Source organism: Falco biarmicus, chromosome 8, assembly GCF_023638135.1.
Source record: "Falco biarmicus isolate bFalBia1 chromosome 8, bFalBia1.pri, whole genome shotgun sequence".
Classification (NCBI taxonomy): Eukaryota; Metazoa; Chordata; class Aves; order Falconiformes; family Falconidae; genus Falco; species Falco biarmicus.
The window spans coordinates 10,397,273-10,418,932 of NC_079295.1; the positions used below are offsets into that span (position 1 = coordinate 10,397,273).

The 21,660-nt window shown below is 37.7% G+C and overlaps 1 protein-coding gene across 1 annotated transcript in view; it reads right to left on the reverse strand.

Annotated features, from left to right (window-relative positions):
* Window positions 1–21,660, reverse strand: part of SPAG16 (sperm associated antigen 16) — a 413,195-nt gene that overhangs the window by 154,335 nt on the left and 237,200 nt on the right. Inside the window, exon 14 of the mRNA XM_056349058.1 lies at window positions 4,825–4,951. Coding sequence (XP_056205033.1) covers window positions 4,825–4,951 — 127 coding nt within the window. The remainder of the gene's footprint in view (window positions 1–4,824; window positions 4,952–21,660) is intronic.

Genomic DNA, 21,660 nt, shown 5'->3' on the forward strand with positions numbered 1-21,660 from the left:
GGGAATTACTGATTTTAAAACTACTTAACTCGGACAAAATCAACAATGAAAATAAGGAGTCTAAAAGATAACTTCACTAGAAGAAAGAAAAAGGTTATCTAAGCAAATTCCTAGCTGGGAACAATTCCACTGAATTTAATCAAGTAAGAGTTAACTTTCAGGCACAATCCAGTTGCAACAGGAACCACAGCAGGGCTGTCCCATGCCATAGACATCACACAGTGGGGGAAGATGAGGTATATTGTGAAGGAAAAAATGGCAAGACTGCAGCTCAGGTCAGCATCATTGTAATTATTCTACATTCATATGAAACACGCAAACAGCTAAGCCCTCATCATTAAAATGCCACATCAAAGCTGGCAACCTTAGCAGACAGCTCAAAACCTGGTGTATGTAAGCATTTATTCTGTGTTAGGACACAGTGTGAAAAGCCCTGTTAAATAGTGTATGCCTTAAATTGGATGCCTTTTAAGAGACCGCAAAAATGCAAATTACAACACCCCAAATTCCTGAAGATTTACTCCGCTGTTTCTTTGAAATCACAGACAGATCATTTCAGGATCTAAAAGTATGTGGGGTAGATTGTGAAAAGCCAAGAAACAAAAGGCCAAGGCAGCATCTCACCGCCACCACCGGTAACACTGTAGAACAAGGGTGGTGGGATTGCTGTGTACCACAGGAGAGGTGGAGCCTGACAGCAGGGCTGAGCACCCATTGCCACTTCTCCCAGCTGGGGCACTCATTTGGGTTTGCCCAGAGACCTAACTGCATGGAAACTTAAACTCTGTCAAACCTTAGCTAACATTCAAAAATCATTAGTAGAAAATGATAAGCAGACATCATGAGTACAGAAGCCTCAATTTATTAGGAAATAATGCTTTAAAAGGGGCTGTACATAAGGGCCTTTTTTATCCAATATCACATTTAAAGAAAAAAAACCTGCCTTAAAGGGATGCGCAGCTGCATCTCTCTCTTCACTGACAACTTCTTCCTAATGTTTTTCTCTGAGTGTAATGTCGCCCCAAAAGTCCAGCCTGCCCCACTATATAAAGTGTAGCTGTACCACATTCATGAACCTTTTCCAGGGGCTAAGAGAACCAATTGCCTCACTCCTGCTTGGGCCAGAAAGGAGGCTCTGCCTGGATTCCCACTCCCCTCCCTCACTTTGGTGACAGCAGTCTGTGAGGAGTACGGTGGCCACAGCCAGGTTCTGGCTCAATAAGAATGTGTGATTACTACTGGGAGCTATTTGCTACTTTTAAAGCAGGATTTTAGGCTGTCTCATTCTGTTCTTTCCCTTTTCCTCTGAGACTGGTGCCTGTGTTATTCATCAAAGACCACACCACCTCAGAGCTGCTAACTTTTGATTGTGCTGTTCAGCCCAGAAGTTACTGTCAAGGGTAAAATTTGATGCACAGAGCCAGAACTCTCATCTGGTGACTGTTCCACTGCTCTGTCTTACCCCCAATTAAGTAATCTTTGACCGAAATAGTAAAAAGCTGACTTGCCTGATGCCTTCCTGTCTGGTTGTCAGGGATATGGGTTTGAAAGTGGGGTGGGAATGGGATCATTTCATTTGTGTTATGTGCCAGCAGTCTTCTGGCAAAAGGAATGCAGAAAAATAAGGCTTGTCTTAAATCACTGGGCTACACTATATAAAGTCAGAAATATATCCTGGATAATTAAAAAATTAAACTACAAGCACTTGAATATCAGTGACAAGTAGAGACCAAAATGGACAATAATTATCAATCAACATTTCAGATGCTTAGTTTTTTCACAAAATCAAATAGAAAAACAGAGTACTGTATGAATCTAACTTTTTACAGAGCTGTGGATGTGCTGAACTTTATTCACAAGAATAGTATCATTGATATGAATGAGACTGTCCAGTGAAGTACACACACAAGTCTTTCCAAATCCTTGTTGGGCAGATTCCTTAGGACATTGCTACTGAATGCTGACTTCTAAATGACAACAGTCACTGCATAACTTCTTCAAATATGAAATAGCCAGTTATAGAACCTGACATTTCAGAAATCAGAAAGCAGATGAGAGAGTTACTAAATCAATAAGCTTCAAACATGCAGAATGAAGTGTGAGTACTTCCCCCCCCCCCACATTTAATTATTTAAGTGTATAAATATTTGGCATTTTATCTGTCTGAGAAAAAGCAAAGATTCAGCTTGGCTCAAATGTTATCCAGAAAAATCTGACTAGCCCCAAGAAATTACTCATCAGAATGTGGGGATACAGATGAGTGGCAGACTGCTTATCATGAGAAGAATTAACCCAAGCAAATGAACTTGCACTCTTGGGGTCTCATGTTCTTTTGCACCTCTCACATTTATCATTGGACACACTTTGCAATTCATGAGTAGAGATGCACACTCTGATGTATCAGCGAGAAAATAGTCTGGTGAAAAGCCAGAATATGCTTGTCTTTCTATGAAACTGGCATAAAGAGAAATAAATTCCGCAGCTTATCTTGGCACGAGAACCATCAGCTTTACTGGCAACAAATTCCTACCAATGAATTGCAGCCTCAGTCTCATACATCTAATCTACTAGGAGTCTGGAACAGCATGAGGATGGTTCCTATCCAAATCCAACATGAACACTCTGTATTTGCTCCCAAAATGTTTGGAAAGAGCCATATCTGTCTAAATACTATTCATTCTTCTGTGTTCTCATTTCCCTACAGGGAATTTACATCACAGGTTTAAAATTACAGTCAATGTGCTGTAGATTTTTCTGAACCACTAGATCTTACCCTGTGTTATCCAGAAAAAAAAAGAAAGAAAGAAAAAAAAGTCATACCATGTGTTTCCAAAGTCTGAAGGCTGCATTATAGCTTCAGCTTAGTAATTACAAAGATTTATGTTCCATTCTGCCCCAAATCCAGAGCTCATTGTCCATTCAACTTACACTGCTCTGACTTACAGTTCTCTGCATCCATTATCTTTAATAATAAAGAGCTGACTAAAGTTAATGATTGAAGAGCAAGATGTGATTAGTAATATGAATCTAATTTATGAGAAAACAAACTGGAATATGATTTTCATGTTTCATTAAAATTATCTTAAATGTACTCCTTAATGCTAATTGATCTCACAGAGGTGAGAAAATATTCTGTTCCAAATTAATGGGAGAAAATCATTCATCTTTCTGGAGGAAACGTTTAATATTATTCAGTATCTAGAGGGAGACAGCATCTCCACAGTGATTTCACCACTTAAAGTGATGCTTCAGTGTGGTCATGTATCTGAAATCTGCAAGATTTCCCACTGAAGAGGGAAACAATTCAACACAATAAATACACAACAAAATGCCATCTACAGTGTTTTCCTTTCACAAAAGGTCTTTCCTATCTTAGTAAAATTACCCAAAGCTGAAAAACCATGCTGGTGAATGAAAATTGAGCAGGCTTTTTCCATAAGCTTATCAAAGAAAAAAATCTTTTATAATTCTGTTAATTTGCTATGAACAGGAGATTACTGAGACATTTGCAAGATACAGCTCCTTGCAGGATTTATTGAAAATAGAACAAAGCAGAAATCTATTTTTCCACTGAGTTTTACACTTTTGTTTGTATTTCAATATTGTTTTCTCTTTCTGAATTATTCATATTTGGGTATCAAATATTCTTACAAACCAACATATTTAAGATAAATGAGTCTTGACTGGCTTCATTTTAACTTGTTGTGCTTTATGCCCAGGATTATTAGTAAATGACCTTCTATTCAGTCTGTTTCTATGATCCATAAATAGAAATTGCCTAATGAGCATCTCAAGTATTCTACTGTCATTTTAATGTCAGTTTTTCTTATCCTATGTTTGCACAGCTCTGATGACAATACCTATTAATACACAGCAGTAGCTCTTTGCCTCCTTCCTCTCAAATCCCTTCCATGAATACAACCTTCTCTGTTCTGGGCTGGAATCCTTTATCTTTACACTGCTTGAGAAATATAAAGCGACCATAACACCAACTGAAGTAGCAACTTGAGACTTTCAAGAGTTGCTCTATGAGAAATACCACAACAGCAGCAATAATTATTGAACTTTCTGATGAAAGAAAAGACAATTCCTCTTGCCTTGTTCTTATATTCTACTTGAACAGTATTTACATATTTGGTCTGCAAAGCAACAGGGACAAATACACTCTCCAATGTACTAAATCCATTTATACAGATACCAATAGAATGAAGGTAGAGAAGAATAAAGGAAGAGATGTAGAGTTTCTGACACTACCTATGGTGGTATATTATGGAGAAAATAATATATATTCCATGAGAAATCAGCACTGAGTTCCAGGGGCAAGGTAGGAGGGGAATCCCTTCTAGAGAAAGAATAAATATATTAGACTTGTATGCAGCCTGTGTTTCTTCTGTGGCATTTCCCCCCATTTCCTTTGTACTAACTTAAAGCACTTGTCAGCACTTACAAAAGAAGCCCAAAAAAACTGACCTTCAGCTGCTCTGACTATAGAACTGATGCAGCACAGTGTGCAGCAATGCAGTCTTCCAGACCCAGACCATCAGTTGCTAAAAACACCACCACCTAATTAAGTCTACCTGTTTATTCAGTGATCTTGGCACATGTCCATCCATTGCACTGTGAGGACTCACTCATTTCAAATGTCATGGAAATGTTATATTGTGATATTTTTGGTCAGAAGATAATAGCTGTCTTGGTGAATATTCTATTGCCACATCACACTTACTTTCCATTTTGATTTTTACACTGGCTTGCATTTTTTCTTACAGCACACATGCCATCACTTCGCTTGAATTCAAGAAAGATCAAGAAAACACTGATTACCGTTCTGGCATCCCAGAGAGATAAAGTCTTGTCAGCAGAGCTAGTGAGAACGGTGTTGGAGAACTGAAGAAACTCAATGCTATTGACTGAATCTTTATGGCCATACATTGTGTATCTGCATCTTTCACTGCAAAATAAAATAACAGAAACACAACATTTGCCATTCAGGATAATATGAACAAGAGACAAGTTTAGGTAAATTAGTAACACATTTAATGTATCTTTCCTAGATACTCTTTAGAAAAAAATGAACAGACAGCTATTCATCACCCAAGCACTATACTACAGAGAAAATAAACCACTTAGCGTTTGCTTCCCAGTAACAAAGGGTATAGCAGGGAAGTAAAAAGAAATGGAGCAGCCGGTTTTAGAAGACTGAATTGTAAGGAGCAACAATGAGAGCACCGCTTTATGTTTCCTGGGTGCACCCTCAAAAACCTTGTTGATACAGAATTTAAAAGGAATGTGGATGAAAGGGTAGGACAGAGACAGCACTATTTCCTTTTTAAAGGTATCTTATTCCTGAACAAAGGTTCTAAGAAATCTATAGCACAATGCCAACACATACCTTGAAGAAAGCCAGAGTGCTAGAAGCCTGACTTTCTTCTCAGGGTCTGCAGAAAGCTTTATAGAAACTAAGTGCTGCCTGTAAGTTCTTCACTGAGGGCAAAGTCTTGTCACTGCAGACACCCAAGAGGCCTTTTCACTGAAGAACGGGCCTCTTACTACGGATAAGCCCCGACAGTAGCCATTATAAGCTGTAAGTTCTTAAAGCAGATGTGAGGAAATGTTACAGCACACGCAAATTAGCAATCTCCACAAGACTTTTGCAGTCAGTCAGATTCTATTGTTCATGCCATTTTTCCATCCTACAGAGGCCAGACTACACTGCTCCCTATCTCCACTACACCCAGGCTCTTCCTTCTCCATCCAACCCCCTCTCCCACCATCCTCAGGGCTATTTAACCACTTAGCAGGAACGAGCTACAGCTGCACATCATCCATGTCAATCAACCCACTGCCGCTGAGGCAAGGCCACAGCTGCACATTATCAATGCTAATCAGCCTTCAGTCCTCTACAAGGAAACAGAGGGGAATCCTAACCATTGAGGTTTTTACCATGAACTGACCACAGCTCAGATGGAATTACTCTGTGACACAGTTCTGGAAGTTCTTTCAAGGCTGAAGACTTCCAGCTATCCCACCTTCTCATAGCTAACCAGCTATGAAGCAATACCCTAAGGGTTTCTGTTTTGCTTTCTTATCTTTTCATTTTGTTTTCTTATCTTTTAATGAGTTATTTTCTGAGACAACACTATTGATGCTTCTCAGTTGAGGGTATGAACCTGATAAGACGGAACACAAGTCAGGAAGCTGTTCCAATTGTAAGAAACAGAGACACAACCACTGCTGTAGAGAATCAGTTGTCTCACAAAACAGCCTGAAGTTGGCTATGTAGCTATGATCTTGTAAAAGCTTTTTTGCTTCTGTTTTGTTTTTTATGTGCAACTACAGTAGAATATTCCTTAAACTGGAGTCCAGGAGAAGAGAAGGAAGAGCCCAGGGATGCCTCACCAGGACAACACACAAGGTAATAATGTTTGGTTTTGGGATTATTCAAACTGAGCAGAATGGCAAAGGCTTAACTCCTACACAAGCACATCAAGAGGGGAGACAGCTGAAATGAACCAGCATTCACCACCCATTATGGCTGTTTACAAGTCGCCCATGCTGATATAGGTTTCACTCTATGATTTCTCTAGATATACATGAAACTTCATGAATTTGCAGTGTTTATATTGTTACATACAGGTAGGTGAGCATACTATGGAAAAACCTAATCAGCGTAAAGTCAGTAACTGTTCTATCCTCTTTGTTCAGCTGAGTCAAAAATAGCATGAAAAAATAAAAGCCAACAACTCATCATAAATTATTACAGCTTTCAGTGAGAGCTCAGAATTTTATTCCCTGCTCATGTGATTCTGACAGTAGAAACACACCTCCCCTGAGCTGGTTGCTGAATATATCATTGGGGCTTGCAAATTAGATTACTGGGTGGTTCTTAACAGAGAAATTTCTTACAATATTTATTAAGGAAGCTGTCAGCAGATGGAATTAAAGATGTGATTTTTTTTTTTCTTTTCTTCCTGCATGTATGACACCAGAAGACTCAAAGCTCTTGCAGGTTTTGTATCAACAGCACAGATCAGTATCTGCAGATCAGTTACAGACCAGCAGATCTAAAAGGTTTTGATGGACACTGCCCATGATCACTGATCTAACAAAGTGACTTGCCCAACCTATTTTAATGCCTTTCTGTTTCTCAGACTGAAATGCATATACAGCACTGAGTTGAACGCCAAGCCTGTCCCCACAGAAGGAGTAGTAGAAAGGAGATAAGATGTTTCTGAGTAGAAATACTATTCAGGAAATATAATTCGAAGGAATATTTCATTCCACTGGTATCATTTTACAGAATCTATGTTTTTCTACTATAGATAGTACATTATGCTCTTCAGTATTATCTGTTACATAGACTACATGTGTTATTGTATCACAAGGGCTCATTTTAAACTCGTCATACAGTATTGTGGCTGTTAGAGCTTGGTGCACAAGATATCTGATATTCACGATCACTTGATATATGACAATAAAATAACTTCAATAACATAACGTGTTTTTTGTTTCACAGTCTCATGGTAATGTTTTACACCACAGAATATGCCCTTTTCATCTCAGATCATATACTTTTATTTGTGTATAGGCATGCCATTTTTCAAAAGTGACCAACAAATTCCTGCTTGCCTGTTTACACTGTAAGGACTTTGAGTTTCTTGACAAGCAGAATCCTGCTGTGTATTTTTGCGGGCACTTACTAGTTTTGAAAACATAGACAACTTTACACACCACAGTGTGACAGTGTTCCACTAAAAGAACAGGGGATATTTTCCTGTAATAACAGCATGTATGTCCCTTTCAAAGGCAGGGGGAGAATAACCTCTTCAACTGCTTGAGGGGCTTGGGATGAAAGAGCACAGGAAAAGAAAGGAAAGGAAAGGGAAAAAGAATATTTTTATTTTGTGAGTCACTGACATAATATATGGACCATCCCAGGCAGACAGGCTGGAAGAACAGGCTTGTGAGAGATTAATTAGGTGCCAAAGCAGGAAGGCCCATTCAGAATCCCTTAGCAAGGTGAAAATGGACTAAAGTGATGGACCATGACAACAGCAGAAGGGAAAGAAATGATTTGCACTTTTCCATCAAGAACATAAACACCCAGACCTGATGCAGTTGTCTGTTTCTCTCCTTGCCACTTCCATATCATTGTGTATTGATGAGCGGACTCTGGCTCTCAAGATTTAATTTACCACTCTGGTAACTGACTGACTGACTGATATTTCTAAGAACTTCGAACTGCTACATAAAATAAACTCATCTTCCCTTCCAGTTGAGATATAATTTCAGCAAGACTGTCTTGTATACAAGCTATCTTTTGGTTGGAAAGGGGAACATTTTATTTAGATGTCCTTTTTCCACAAAACAGAAGTTGATATGAAGGGTAGAGCATCTCCCTGGGTTTTTTTTTTAAGGGAGCTCATATTTCTATCCAATGGTTCAAGTTCATCTACACGAAAATAAATCTGTAGCAGTGTTCATAATCTAATTTTTTTTTTTCTCATTATAAACACATAGCCTCATGGATATAAGCTTCACCATCTCTGAACATTTTAGTTCAGAAGACAGAGGGAGTCACCCATGAATAGTAGGTTAGGCATTCGCAGTACTCTTGTTACTTACATCCAGAGGCAGAAAAAGAGGTCCTGACTAAACGGTAGAAATACTGCTCAGTAGTTCAGTATTTTGCAGATTGCATTCTCAACCTCATCTCAGACACTGACTCCAACCTTCATCCCTCACCTGTGTTATTACTACTTTTTCAACATAAAATATCAGTTAATGAATTTTCTTGACTCATGACTAGTTATCCTCAGTGTTCTCTTTTTCTCTACAAAGTCAGTTTTCCTTCCCTTAAATTCAGGTAAGGTAATGATGTCCAGCACTAAATCAGCCTTTATTCTACCTCACCAGGTTTTGATTTTTCTTAACAGGTTCAAAGAAACATAGATAGATTGTTACGGCTATAAAGAAGCACACCTATAGCATGAATGCTGGCATTTAAATTAGTCATACCATTACTGATATCACTAGCTCAACTGCGGTGGGAAAATTTTACTTGCTGCACTTCGAGAGACTTCTCTTGAGAATCACATTCCAGAATGGTTCATTCAAATTCAAAAGTGCTTTCAGTAAAACAGCATTGAAAACAGAAGATATGAAACATTTCCACTCACATAAGACTTTGCTGAATATTAACAGGCTGCCATCAATATACTAATGTACAATAGCAGTCAAATAATGCACTAGTTAAATATTTCATCAACTGTAGAATAACTGAAAAGAAAATACAGATAGTGGCTATGTTTCTCTTACCCTGTATACTTTCCTATCTGCACAAAGTTAAAACTCAGTAAGGACAACAAGCCAGCACACCCTGATGGGAGCATTTTACAATTGCCTGGTACATATTTATTGCTAAAGGCTATACAGGGCACAAAGCACTGGACAACCTGCAGTGCTCCAACCAGCTTAGTACTCATTTTCAAAGACACACAGCAAACCAGAGCGGCAAGTGAGATTGCATGTTGCCAATTCTTTTGCTATTTAAAAGTATTTTTAAAAAGACATCAAACGTGTACTACCAACCCCATGAAAACAGGGCAAGCTCTACCTCCTTTCTTGGCTTGTTGTTTGTTTTTTGTTTTTTGTTTTGTTTTGTTTTTTTTAAGCTTGTGGTTTCTATGTGCAGCTCCTGTTGGGAAAACTGGTGGATGTGGGGTGTGACACCATTTGAATGATCAGGTAGGTAGTCATAGTTACTTATTTTATTGCTGTGCCTTATTAAAACTCATTTCAAGCATGTTAATTAAAAGCACCTATAGAGCCAATTGAAATCAATGAGATTTTAAGCATGTACTTTTGAGTCAGTGCCTCTACCAACCATTTTTATATGCTTTCCCCAAAAATACATTACATGCACAAAGACTCTCAAACTGTGCTATCTTTCCCAGCAACTCCTCTCTCAAGTCATTCCATGGAACAAACACTAAACTAAACCCTTTCTCATGTCTGTTAAATAACATTCTTCTGTGTGACCTGCAATCACCAGCTGGTAAAATGTCAGGGTAAATTACACCAGAAAGTCACCTGTTATGAAAGTGGACACATTTCTGAGGAAGCTTTGTAAGGTCATGCAACAACCAGCCTTCAATTTTGTTACAGTGATGTAACTGTAACAGTTAAAAGGAGAATCCTTTTAACAAAACCAAATCCTATCACTTTCCCATTATATGGCTTTATCTCCAAAATGTGTTTAAATTAGGCATAGAACTTTTCCAGCCAAGATCAATGGGCAAGTATAGCAAATGGGCTGGCTTAAGACATTAAAATGCCACTTTGGTTTATGCTGTTATAAATGCATCCTATCATGTCTTTACATTTTATGACCTCTATTTTATTTCTAGGTAGCTTCACATATGACACATCCAATTATTCATGTCAAGAATGTAAAACTACCAGTATTTCAGTACAGAGTGCCTACCATCATTTATGACAATGATTCCCCCCCCCATTATTTCACTAAATGCAACACATTTTATACAACATTGACATGTGAGGACACTTCCTCTATAAAGTGCATTTGTCTCTGAAAAGATAGATGCCAGTATGATGCTGTCAATATGAGCCACTTTGTTCAATTATTACTTATCTTCAACAAAATGAAGCTCTCTTCAAATTGTGAACATTAATTTGTGGCCTCTTTCAAACTAGTATTTGACACTGAAAATACAGTGCCAAAGTATATGCTACTACTATTTTTGTGAAACTGTAAACATTTATTCTCCAGTATTTATAAACATTTAGAAAGAAAATACAAGTTAAATCTTTCTGTGTGTAATGTATTTTCATACTCAGCACTCACAGGACATTTTAATCTTTACAGTCTGGGTGCTCTGCAAAACAAAGAGCAATCTCCCAATTTAAAAGCAGCTCTAAGTCAGGGTTTCTCTAGCAAGGGTCAGTTTGCAGAGTTATTCCTGAGTTATTAAATCACGTGAAATCACTTTATATTCTTGGTTTCAGATAATTTTAATTGTTACATCTTTTAAATTCACAGTGAGCAGAAGCAGGATTAGACCTTCCTGTCATGACTCGCATCAGAAGCTGCTTTGAGCTTGGCCAGGTAAGGCTGGCTGAATCACACAAGCATGGTGTGTAAGTCCTGCTCCCACTGAAAGCAACACAAGGTTTGCCACTGATGTCAGCAGGAGCAGGATTAGATCCAGGTTTATCACCACAGGAGCTTGACAGCTCACATTTTTGGTCTAGTGCACAGTAAACTGAGTGTGTAAAAGGGAACTGATATCTGAAGTGGTATGGACTTAACAGGTAAGTTCAAGGGTGCAATTCTTCCCCTTCCTCTGTCCTTTTTCCTCCTCCTTCTGCCAAAACCGAAACAAAGGCTTAGCAACTAGGAAGGCTTAGCCAAAGAAGAAAGAACCCCAAACATGATATAAATATTTTATTAATATTTTATAGGTATATAAACAAACATAACTCACTCAGCAAGTTTACAAGTCTGCAATAAAATACTGTTACATCCTTTTCTTAGACCTCCTTGAGAAACATGAGAACTTAGGAGTCATACTTCAAAACGGAGGTTCTGAAATGGATCAAATTGCTTCTTTTAATTAAAAGGACATCAGTCAACTTTAATAGTTACATTTTTGTCTTGCTTGGTAAGTTTTGAAAGGCTTCAGCAGTTTATTTTTCAGACCACAGACTTCGCTGAAATTTAGCAAGGTTCTTCTCCCCTTACTTTTCAGAAGCTGAACTAAGCATGGCAGCTTTCCTTTAACACCGATTTATAAAGACTCAACAAAACCACGACCAGCGCTGCTTCAGTTCCTGCTGAAATCAGTAATAAAAACTGAGTGATTTATTAGGTGAACAAATACCACCCTGCTGCAAGTGGGAACTGTAGTCAAAATCCTCTTCTGGCCCTGCTTGTGTAAAGAATACCTTGCACACATAGGACAGGCTTTTGTGCTCACACAGGATGCAACTGCATCTTCAGGTCAGACCCCAGTCTGGACCAAATTTGTCTAACACATACTGCAAGCCCTCCCTTTTAGCAAAACTCTAAGAGAAAACTGAAAGGCAATGCCTGAGCATGACCGGCCCTTAACTTTGGATCCCACTTTATGAGGTCTGAGCGCAGAGTGCTCCCCAGCCCAGTCTAGTCCCACATATTTTGGGGTGCAGTCTTGCAAGCACCACGTAAGAGTTAAAATCTACCTACAGCAGGAATGTGGCCAAAAGCAGGTCCATCATAGTATGCCCATAAACTTGCCCGTAAATCTTTTCTCCAACTCAAAAATACTCCGCGGCACCACCTTCACCAGTGCTACTCAGTCTTACTACGATTTACGCATTTGTGTGCTGCTAACAAGCTACTCAGCCAACAGCAACACCCAAACAGGACAGGAAAGCTATTTTGTTGTGTTGTGTTGGAAATTTATTTCATCTCCAGGGACATTGCTTCCTTACATATTTTGCTGTTCTAAAAATCACTTTGTCCTATTTCTATAACTTGAAAGAGCCTCTCTGGCAAACAATACCCAGAAAGGGAAAACAGAACATACCTGAGACACAAAAAATACAGAAAAGCACATGCAGAACAGAAAAAGAGGTCAGTGCATTACATTAAACGAAGTCTAATAGCTTGAAGTTCAAATTCATCAAGGTCTAATAGTGAGGGACATTTGGACAAAACTCCCCTAATAAATTTATAATTAACCAGCAGAAAGCATTGCTCCAGTCAGATTTCTATTTTACAGTGAAATTAGGTAGCAGCCAAATAATCAAAGTCCTTGAAATAGTGTTCTATAAATGCAGGAGAAAGAGGCTGCAAAACTTCATGCCTTACCTTTGGGAATAAAATGCTTATTTGTCTCAATTCCCAGTAATTTATGTAACGGAATATGTATTACTGGAAAAGCAGCCAATTATAACATCATATTTATTTTTCTGGAAGAACTCTACTATACGTATTTTAGCAGAAGCTGTGTATTTATTGCATGTGTAGAAACTTCCACTACTAGCAAGATACCAATCCGCTTACTAAGACATATCACTGAGGAAAAAATGCTCTCAGACAAAAAAGCACAAAGGCAAAGTTTTAAAACACACTGGTTGCTATGGTGTTGAACACAGACTTGACTGCCTGATGCTAGCCTCAGAAATAATAAGAACCCTTATTTTCTACCATTGATTATTGAGCATGTTTCTGCACAGAGCACATACAGATGTTCGTTGGATTTTGCAGAACAAAAGACTTTCACATGTACCATGTTTGGTTAAACTAGCAAAAGTACACACAAACGAAATAGAAGCAATTACACTATATTCTTTGAGTGATTTGAATACGACTCAAACCCAGGATCTATTTTGATAAACATTGAGAATAATGCTTTATATGATTCTTTTATGAATGAAAAGCGCAAATTACTGAATTAAAAATATTCTACTTTGACCTTCACTAGAAGGTGTGAAAAACTAACAGTATATGCCAATAATAACACTTTTTATTGCTGGAAACATGAATGATGAATCTGCTTGTTATTATACTGCAGATTTAGCCTCTTAAATTCTTACACTTCTTTGAACAAGTGAAGTGTTGTGTAAGATGTATTATTTTTTTGTATTATTTTCTGCTTCAAGATAAAGGGGGTTTGGTGTAAAGCTTTTTTTTTTTAAAGGAAAGATAAAACAATAAGGCATAAGCTCTCTACTTAAGAATGGGTTACAGTCTTTTTGTTCTAACTTTCCCCACTAATGCAACGATTTTATATCAATATAATTAAATCTATGTAATCACAATGCACACCCAAAGTAAGTTTATCATTGTATCAGAAGAACAATACGCGCAGTTACAAGGTCAGACTGATTTCTAAAGCAATATAGTGATGCTGTAGAATCCTTTACAGATGTGATCTGGAACTAAGCACATCTTTAAATGTAAGTATTTTCTTAAACATTCAGTTGAACCAGAACCAAAAGCCAAATCACTTTGCCAAACATAGCCTAAAAATAGCCACAGAAGTTAGTACCTCTGTAGCTATCTCTGAGACACCAACAAGCAATCATCATGAATTGAAACAACCATTTTTTCATGTGTAGCTGTTCTGGACTGAGTCACTGTAGCAAGGGAAGCCAGAGAAGCCTGAACACCTCAGTGGCACACCACATCCACCCTAACAGTAGAAAAAGGGTTGCGGTTGCCAGGTCTGTCTTCAGGAGGGTGAGGAATACTTTTATAACATTTCAGTTGGTTCCAAGAAGACAACTGCCGAGATTAAAAGTTTTGCTATATAGCGCATACATTTGCATGCCAGATTATAATATATTCTTCATTACCTTTTACTATGTAGGCTCAGTTGAACTCTGTGCCTTGTCAAGGTATCTTTAAAATCTCACTAGTCAACACCCAATCGTTGGCAGCAGCGGGCACTTTTCAGTTCATGGCAACAGCTGTTGCAAAAGCTCATTTTCCATTGAAATTGGGCTCCAAATCAATTTTGACAATTTACTTCAGCTACTTCAGTTTGAACAGAAACATGTTACTTACAATCCAAAATTTTCAGAAGTGAGATGCATTTCTATATGCTTCAACTTTGGATTATTTTTCGTTTGAAAAGGGCCATATTTTCCCAAGGTTAGAATCATGTCAATAAAAATGTCTTTGAAAGTGAGGAGACTGGAGCAAGGTTTAGGCATTTACGTCTAAAATCTGATCTTAAGCATTCTTTTCAAGAACCATCTTGGTCATATACAGCACCTTGGTCTTGCTTATAAATATCAGTAACAGACTGATGTCTGGGAATGGTCCAAAGTATTCTCATCCTGACAGCCTTAGCAATTTGTAATCTATCTCACCCCTGAACTCAGTCAGAAACAATGAATTGTTAACACAACTCTAAGGAACTCAACGTAGGCATTCCAAGAACATCTGCAACATATACCTATGGGATTTGGATCCCTGTAAAATTCATTGGTACCCACTTCTAACATGATACAGGAGCATGCATCCTAGATTCCTCGATCAAATTTCCAAATCTAGGTTTAGTTCTTCCCTCTCCCTCAGGAAAGCCAACACCCATATATTAAACCATCTGTTCACAGCTATAACTTTCTAACTTCTCCATCGAGTCTGACTATGTGCAGAAAGTAAATTCAGTCAGCTGAAGAAAAAAAATTCTGCAGACCAATGGTCACAGCACTCAGAGTGACAAGATCTGAAGTGGTCCCCCTCCAAGGTCAGCTCTTGTATTTCATAGTTATTGAATAAAATGTCATTTCAGTCCTTAGGACAGGAACTAGGACACAATCTTCTCTTCCTCTGAGATGCCTGGATCTCCCTTGCAATATACAGAAAGCATAACCATCTATCCCAGGATTACTGACATCAATCGAGAAGCAAGGTGCACTCCGGTTCAGAAAGGTACATGGTGATGCTTATATTATTTTTGGACTCTAATCCTTGCTCAGCACTTTCTGCAAATCAAGCTTCCTTAAGGGATTTTTTTTGTTGGACGGTTAAAAACAGGAGCACCAGAAATCACTTATTGAAAACCATAGCCTTATTTTATTAAACAATTATCTCTTACTCCCTCAAGGCATATGGGTACTAGATAATCAGATAAGCACAATCTCAGTAATAATAAAATAGATCTAAACCATTTAAGCTGACAATAAACACTGCAGAACTAGTATGAGCATGTTTTCTGCTCAGCAGTTCTGCAGCCGAATAAGCAAAGTCTTGCTCCCTGGTGACAGTGGGTTATCCTCAATTATCATATCAGCTGACATCAGCACTGAACTGGTGTCCTGTTTTCTTAGTCAATATGGAAGCTGCCATGTTTTTATTATTGTTGGCTTGCTTTTTTGCTTTTTTTTTTTTTTTTTTTTTAATAATCACAAAAAAATGTACAGGTAAAACTTCTGCCTTTTCTGGCTAACCCTGAACAATTAAATCCAGATGTCTCTTAATTAATCCAAGAACTTACTGCTCTTGATTTTGAAAGATAACAGTATACATGGATTTTGATGGATAACTGACAAGTGATTTAATTTTGTGTGTGTGTATATTAACACTTATGTTAGAACTGTTCTATCCAAACAGGTTATTGTACAGTTTTAGGTTTCTGCTGATCAAATTAAATATTGAGGAAAAGGTGAGCCATCTAAACTCAATATTCAGATCTCCTTTACGGTGCATTTCAAGCACCCTGAAGAATTCCTTTGCCATTACTTTAATTCTCTTCCTTTTCATCATTTATTTCACTCTTCTACTTGATTAGGTTAATAGATAAAGAATATGGCATTATATGCACAGCTGCTGACTGGTCACACATAACACAGAAAATGAGAAACGTGACAATGAAAAATAAATTTTGAAATATATTTACACCGGAAGACCAGATAAACTTACTATGTTATATCGCAATGCACATTTTCTGTTGATTCCTGATATCACACTGTGAGGGTGATCTGATCTATTTCTTCCAAAAAATCACCAACAAATGTAAAAGATAACAGCTTTTAACAGGATTTTAAGTCTGTAATGCTATATAACAGCGGATTTAAAAAAAAATGCTACTGTAACACTAAAGCCTAAAATACCTTGCCAAAGCCTATGCTGAGCTCATGCTATAGAGATCTATCATACCATATTCTCTGTAACTTTGTACATTTAGAATGAGATTTCCAAGCTTCCCTGACAATGTAGAGTCTCAGATTCCTATAGATTTTGGGTGCCTAAATAATCAATTAGCTCCTTAGTGGGATTTTCAAAAGAAACAATGTGCCTGCTTCAACAGATTTTTTATCAGCTTTTCAAGCACTTTTAAAGATCCAGCTCTTCATACTTATGAAATGAAGGGAGCCCACCCTCTAACATCTGTTTAGGTGTGAACTTGATTACATGGCTTTACTTTGGCAGAAGCTGACAAGGAGAAGACCTGTTTCACTGAAGAACAAGAAGTGACTCTCTCAGGGCTTCTGTTTGTCAAGAGTTGACATTAGACTGCACGTAGGATGACCTAACTTTTCACTGTTTCTAAAACAAAATTCTTGCCTTCCTTCCAAAAAACCCAAACTGTTGTAAATCTACTGACAAAAGGGAAAAAACTGAAACAAGAACTATATAGGAGATCAGCAAAATAAATCTAGAGGACTCAACTATACCCACACGTTTTTTATAAAACTGACTTAATTCAGCTATCAGCCCTCTAAAAAAAAACACCAAACACTCCCCCCTCAAAAAAAACCAACAAACCACCAACCCAAACACCCAAACAAACAAAACCTCCACCATTAATTATACCTCAGAATCCATTTGCTGCTTCAATTTATAGTGATGAAATGCCATATAGGGTGGAGAAAGCAGTACCAGCACTTTATAATTTAATTTCACCAGCTTCTTAATTTTTTTTTAATAAGATTAAACTGACATCTTCATACCTTAATGCCAACCCATATTCAGGAAGACTCATGTAACCAACATGAATAATTTACACTGATCAATGCACACATCAAGGGCCTTCTGCAAGTTATGTTCCCTGAACGTCACATACAAATGCATGAGGCACCAGAACTATACACACACCATGAACAATTCTACCAGAATCTGTCTTAATGATTTCTTATATATGAAAGAAAAGGCCTTTACCAAAAACAGTCAGATAAAGAAAAACCTACAGTCTCAAATTCAAAAATGCAATGACAAGTGACTGTTAGAGGCCCCTCTTTATTTATTACTGCATTACAAACCAGGAACTTTAGTTGTTCTCATTTTTCAAATGAAAAACTATTAAAAAACCCACAACCAACAACAACAGAAACCCAAGAACAGTCAAGCTGCAACAGTGCAAAGAACCATGAGAGCCTCGGCCAGTACTGTGGCATTGTAAACTAGTATGTAGTTACATGGAATATTAATGGATAGGTTTAACCTACAGTGTGCATATTCACTGCATAAAAAGCAGCAGTACTCTTGTCTTATGTTAGTTTATTTTCTCCCATATCTTAAATTTACTGAAATTGTTTTAGACCTATTAAATGAACAAATCCTTTTTGAAAACAGTACAACATGGCTGAAATGCAATAAATATAAGCACTTTAATATTTAAGTGAGGAAAATGAATTTCAGTGTGTTTCCAAATTGGTTTTCTTCAGTGCAGAGTTTCTTTATTTGTCCAAATAAAATGGATTTGAGTGGGTGGCAGCTTTAAGGAGATATGCAGCACTGTTCAATGGCTTTGTGAACTTGGAAAGATATTATGAATAATGGATTTGCTGTGCTCTTAGACACAGAGGCACAACAAAAACAATATCATTCTAGGTTCTCTAATAAGCAGCTGCTGGAGTAAGGAATAAAAAGCCTAGCCTACTGATTTAAGCTACAGGTGCTAGCATTTTTGTTCAGATGATTGTAGCAAACTATGGGACTGGTTCTGTTTTTTCAGCAGGAAAACTACTCAAACAGAGTGTGAGGGGCTAAATTCCCAAGGATACCTCCTACCACTCTGATTTGCTGCTTTCTACTTACAAGCCCATTTTTGTATTATACACCACGCCCTCTCTCCCCAAAAAGAGCTGAAAAAGGGCTGTATTTCCCTCTGTCAACAGCTGGAGGAAAAGGATAACTTCAAACATATGCACAAAATATAAAAGTACTGCTTTAGTTTCCTCCTCTTACAGATCTGAAAATATATCTCCCTTCTCAAGGGGAGAAAGTCCTTTGCTTCATTTAGTAATTAATTTTAAATACTTAAATTTCATCAGCAAATCATTCACACTCAAGCATGAATGGAAACAACATCCAATATAAATAGATTTGACTAAAATAAATTTGAGAAGTGTACCTCTCAGTTCTTTTGAAAAGAATCGGGGGTCTGAGAGAAAATAAGCACATTTTGGGAAGTATAATCCATTCCTAACAGTGTACAAGTTATCAATGCTCAGCACCACAGACACGTCTGAGTAGGAGGAGGTAGGCTATTTACCTATTGAGGTGAGATGACCTTATCCTCATTTTCTTCCCTAATTTGCAAATACAAAACCTGTTCACTTTACACACACAGGCACATAAAGTAGTTCCTGATATTAGTATGTCTAAAAGCGTATTGAAGAGAAGTTCAGTCATCAGGATCTAAGATTCTGGTCCCAAAACTCCAGCTGCCATATTTGATTCAGTACTTGCAAGGTTTTAATACTGGTACTGTAATTCTAGAAGTTGTGACACCTTCTTATCCTGTTGGTAAACATATCTCCAGCAAGTGACTATTAAAATCTCCAGTTGCACATAGTAAAGCTTAGTTTATACAACTGTTGTAGGTGCTGAATACATAACCAAATTATTGTGAAGCCATGTGTGATAACCTGATAAGGATTACTTAAAAGGTTGACACACTTATTATTAGGTTTTCATCAACCGGCAGTGCTAGCTGCTAACTTCATACTTCATGTTGCATACTGCATCCTCAAGCCCTTATTTTCATCTTTACCCTCCAAACACAGCTCAGATCTGTATTACTATGAAGCAAACTCTGATATGAAAAAAAAAATATCTATGAAAAGGGCTTTTAAATCATCAGAACGTAACTGCAGAAGATCATGTATAGCATTTTTACTTTTTTTTTTTAGAACTTCAGAGGAGAGATACAAGTATAACTTCAGCTATGTTCACATTGTGCAGCTAACTGGCATGCCCTTTATGCAACAGAAATGGTCCATGACTATCTGCTCTGTGTCAAATAATTCACAAATTTTGTTGACATTTTACTGTAGTCTTAATATTAAGACTTCATTATCTAGAATTTTTGTTTTGGTGCCAGAAATAGGTCTGAAAGAGATACTAAAATACAAAGAAATTCATTGGTTTTGGATCAGCTGGATAATTCCAATACATATTTAACAGGTTTCCCACAGATACACATGCCTTTGCAGGCTGTGAGTTCAATAAATAGATGCATAAAAATCGTCTTTCAGAAGGTGAACTGATTCCTAGCTGGGAATGATATTGGCTAGTCTAAAATGAGATTTTTGCATGAAGTTGTGTCTCAGTTGACATCAGAAAACCTACTTTGAATATTGGAAGTGCAGAAGGGAAATTGCCAAAATTTTTGTTTTCTTCACCCTGATCTTCATGTTCATCAAGGCACCCCCACTCCACCCCCACATTTTTTTCATGAGAAGCGTCAGACTAGCTATGTAAACAGTTCAAAGACTTGGCCACCTGTATCATGTGGATATAAAGTTTATAGCTCTTTCAAAGTGTGCTCTGAAGATTCTGAGATCTGGCTCAAAGAAAAAATCCACACAGGGTACCAAAGACATTGTATTGTATGTATGGGGTCCTACCATTTAGGGAAATTTAAGATTTAGGAGAGAAATTAGCTCCAAGTTTTTGAAAACTGTCACTGAGAAAAGAAACCACTGTTGGGCTGAAAATGGTATTAATTCACATTTTAAGAAGATACAAATAAAATTCAATGTCTTCCAACTTCAATAAAAGACCCAGGAGACCCTTTTTGTACATAAGAAGTCATTGCTTAAGGATTAAGATTAACTTGTATTCATATTCCAGCTAAAGCTAATCAAATATGAATATAGTTTGCTTTAAGAGGATACATACAGTTAAACAACTAGTGTTTCAGCATTTGGGAGAGAAAATGATCTGGTAACACAAGATTTTGTGTAAAGTCTGAACCCTTAAAAAAAAATGAAGGAAGAAAAACCAAAAAGAAAACAAATCCCAAAAGCATCACACACGCACATCTCTGAAGACTGCCTGGAGCCAGAGGACAAGAATTCAAACAGGAATTCATATATGTAAGGGCACAGAATCATAGAATGGTTTGGGTTGGAAGAGACCTTAAAGATGACCAAGTTCCTATTGTCCTGCCACGGGCAGGGCCACCTTCCACCAGCCCAGGCTGCTCACAGCCCCATCCAGCCTGGCCCTGAGCACTCCCAGGGATGGGGCAGCCACAGCTGCTCTGCGCAACCAGTTTCAGTGCCTCACTGCTCTCGTAGTGGCATCCATTAGAGCAGACTTTCATTTTGAAATCAAATGACCAACTCATCTAATTTCAAACTAGAAGACAGCAGCTAAAAAACAGTTCAACGTTCAGGTGGATATGCCTATCAAAGTACTGCTGCTTATAAACAGTAAGATGTATTCCTGTTCTTGTTAATTCACTGGCAATACAAGCAGGGAAACAATCTGCAATTACTTGTCTTACAGCACACTGATTTTGGGTAGCAGTACCCCACTTTAACATGTATCACAGACTACACATGTAATATTTGCACTAACTGGTACTAACAGGATATGGTTGTGATGACTGAAATACATCATTTTAATGAACTGTTGTCTTCACTGAATTCTGTAATAGTATCTGACAGCTTTCACTGTTGTATGAGTTACCCTCTGTTGGTACAATTAATTTCTGTTTTGGTTGAGATATTGTAAGACAATATTTCTAGGAAAACAGGTGAGGTAAAGAAAAGGTTGCCAGCAACAAATGAATGTAACATGAAGGAGAAAGAAAACAGGATAATGAGCCTGGATATGTAGTGAAAAACTATGCTATAACTTAAAATGTGCTCAGTGTCTGCAGTGCTGATTCCTTGCATTTGAATACTGAA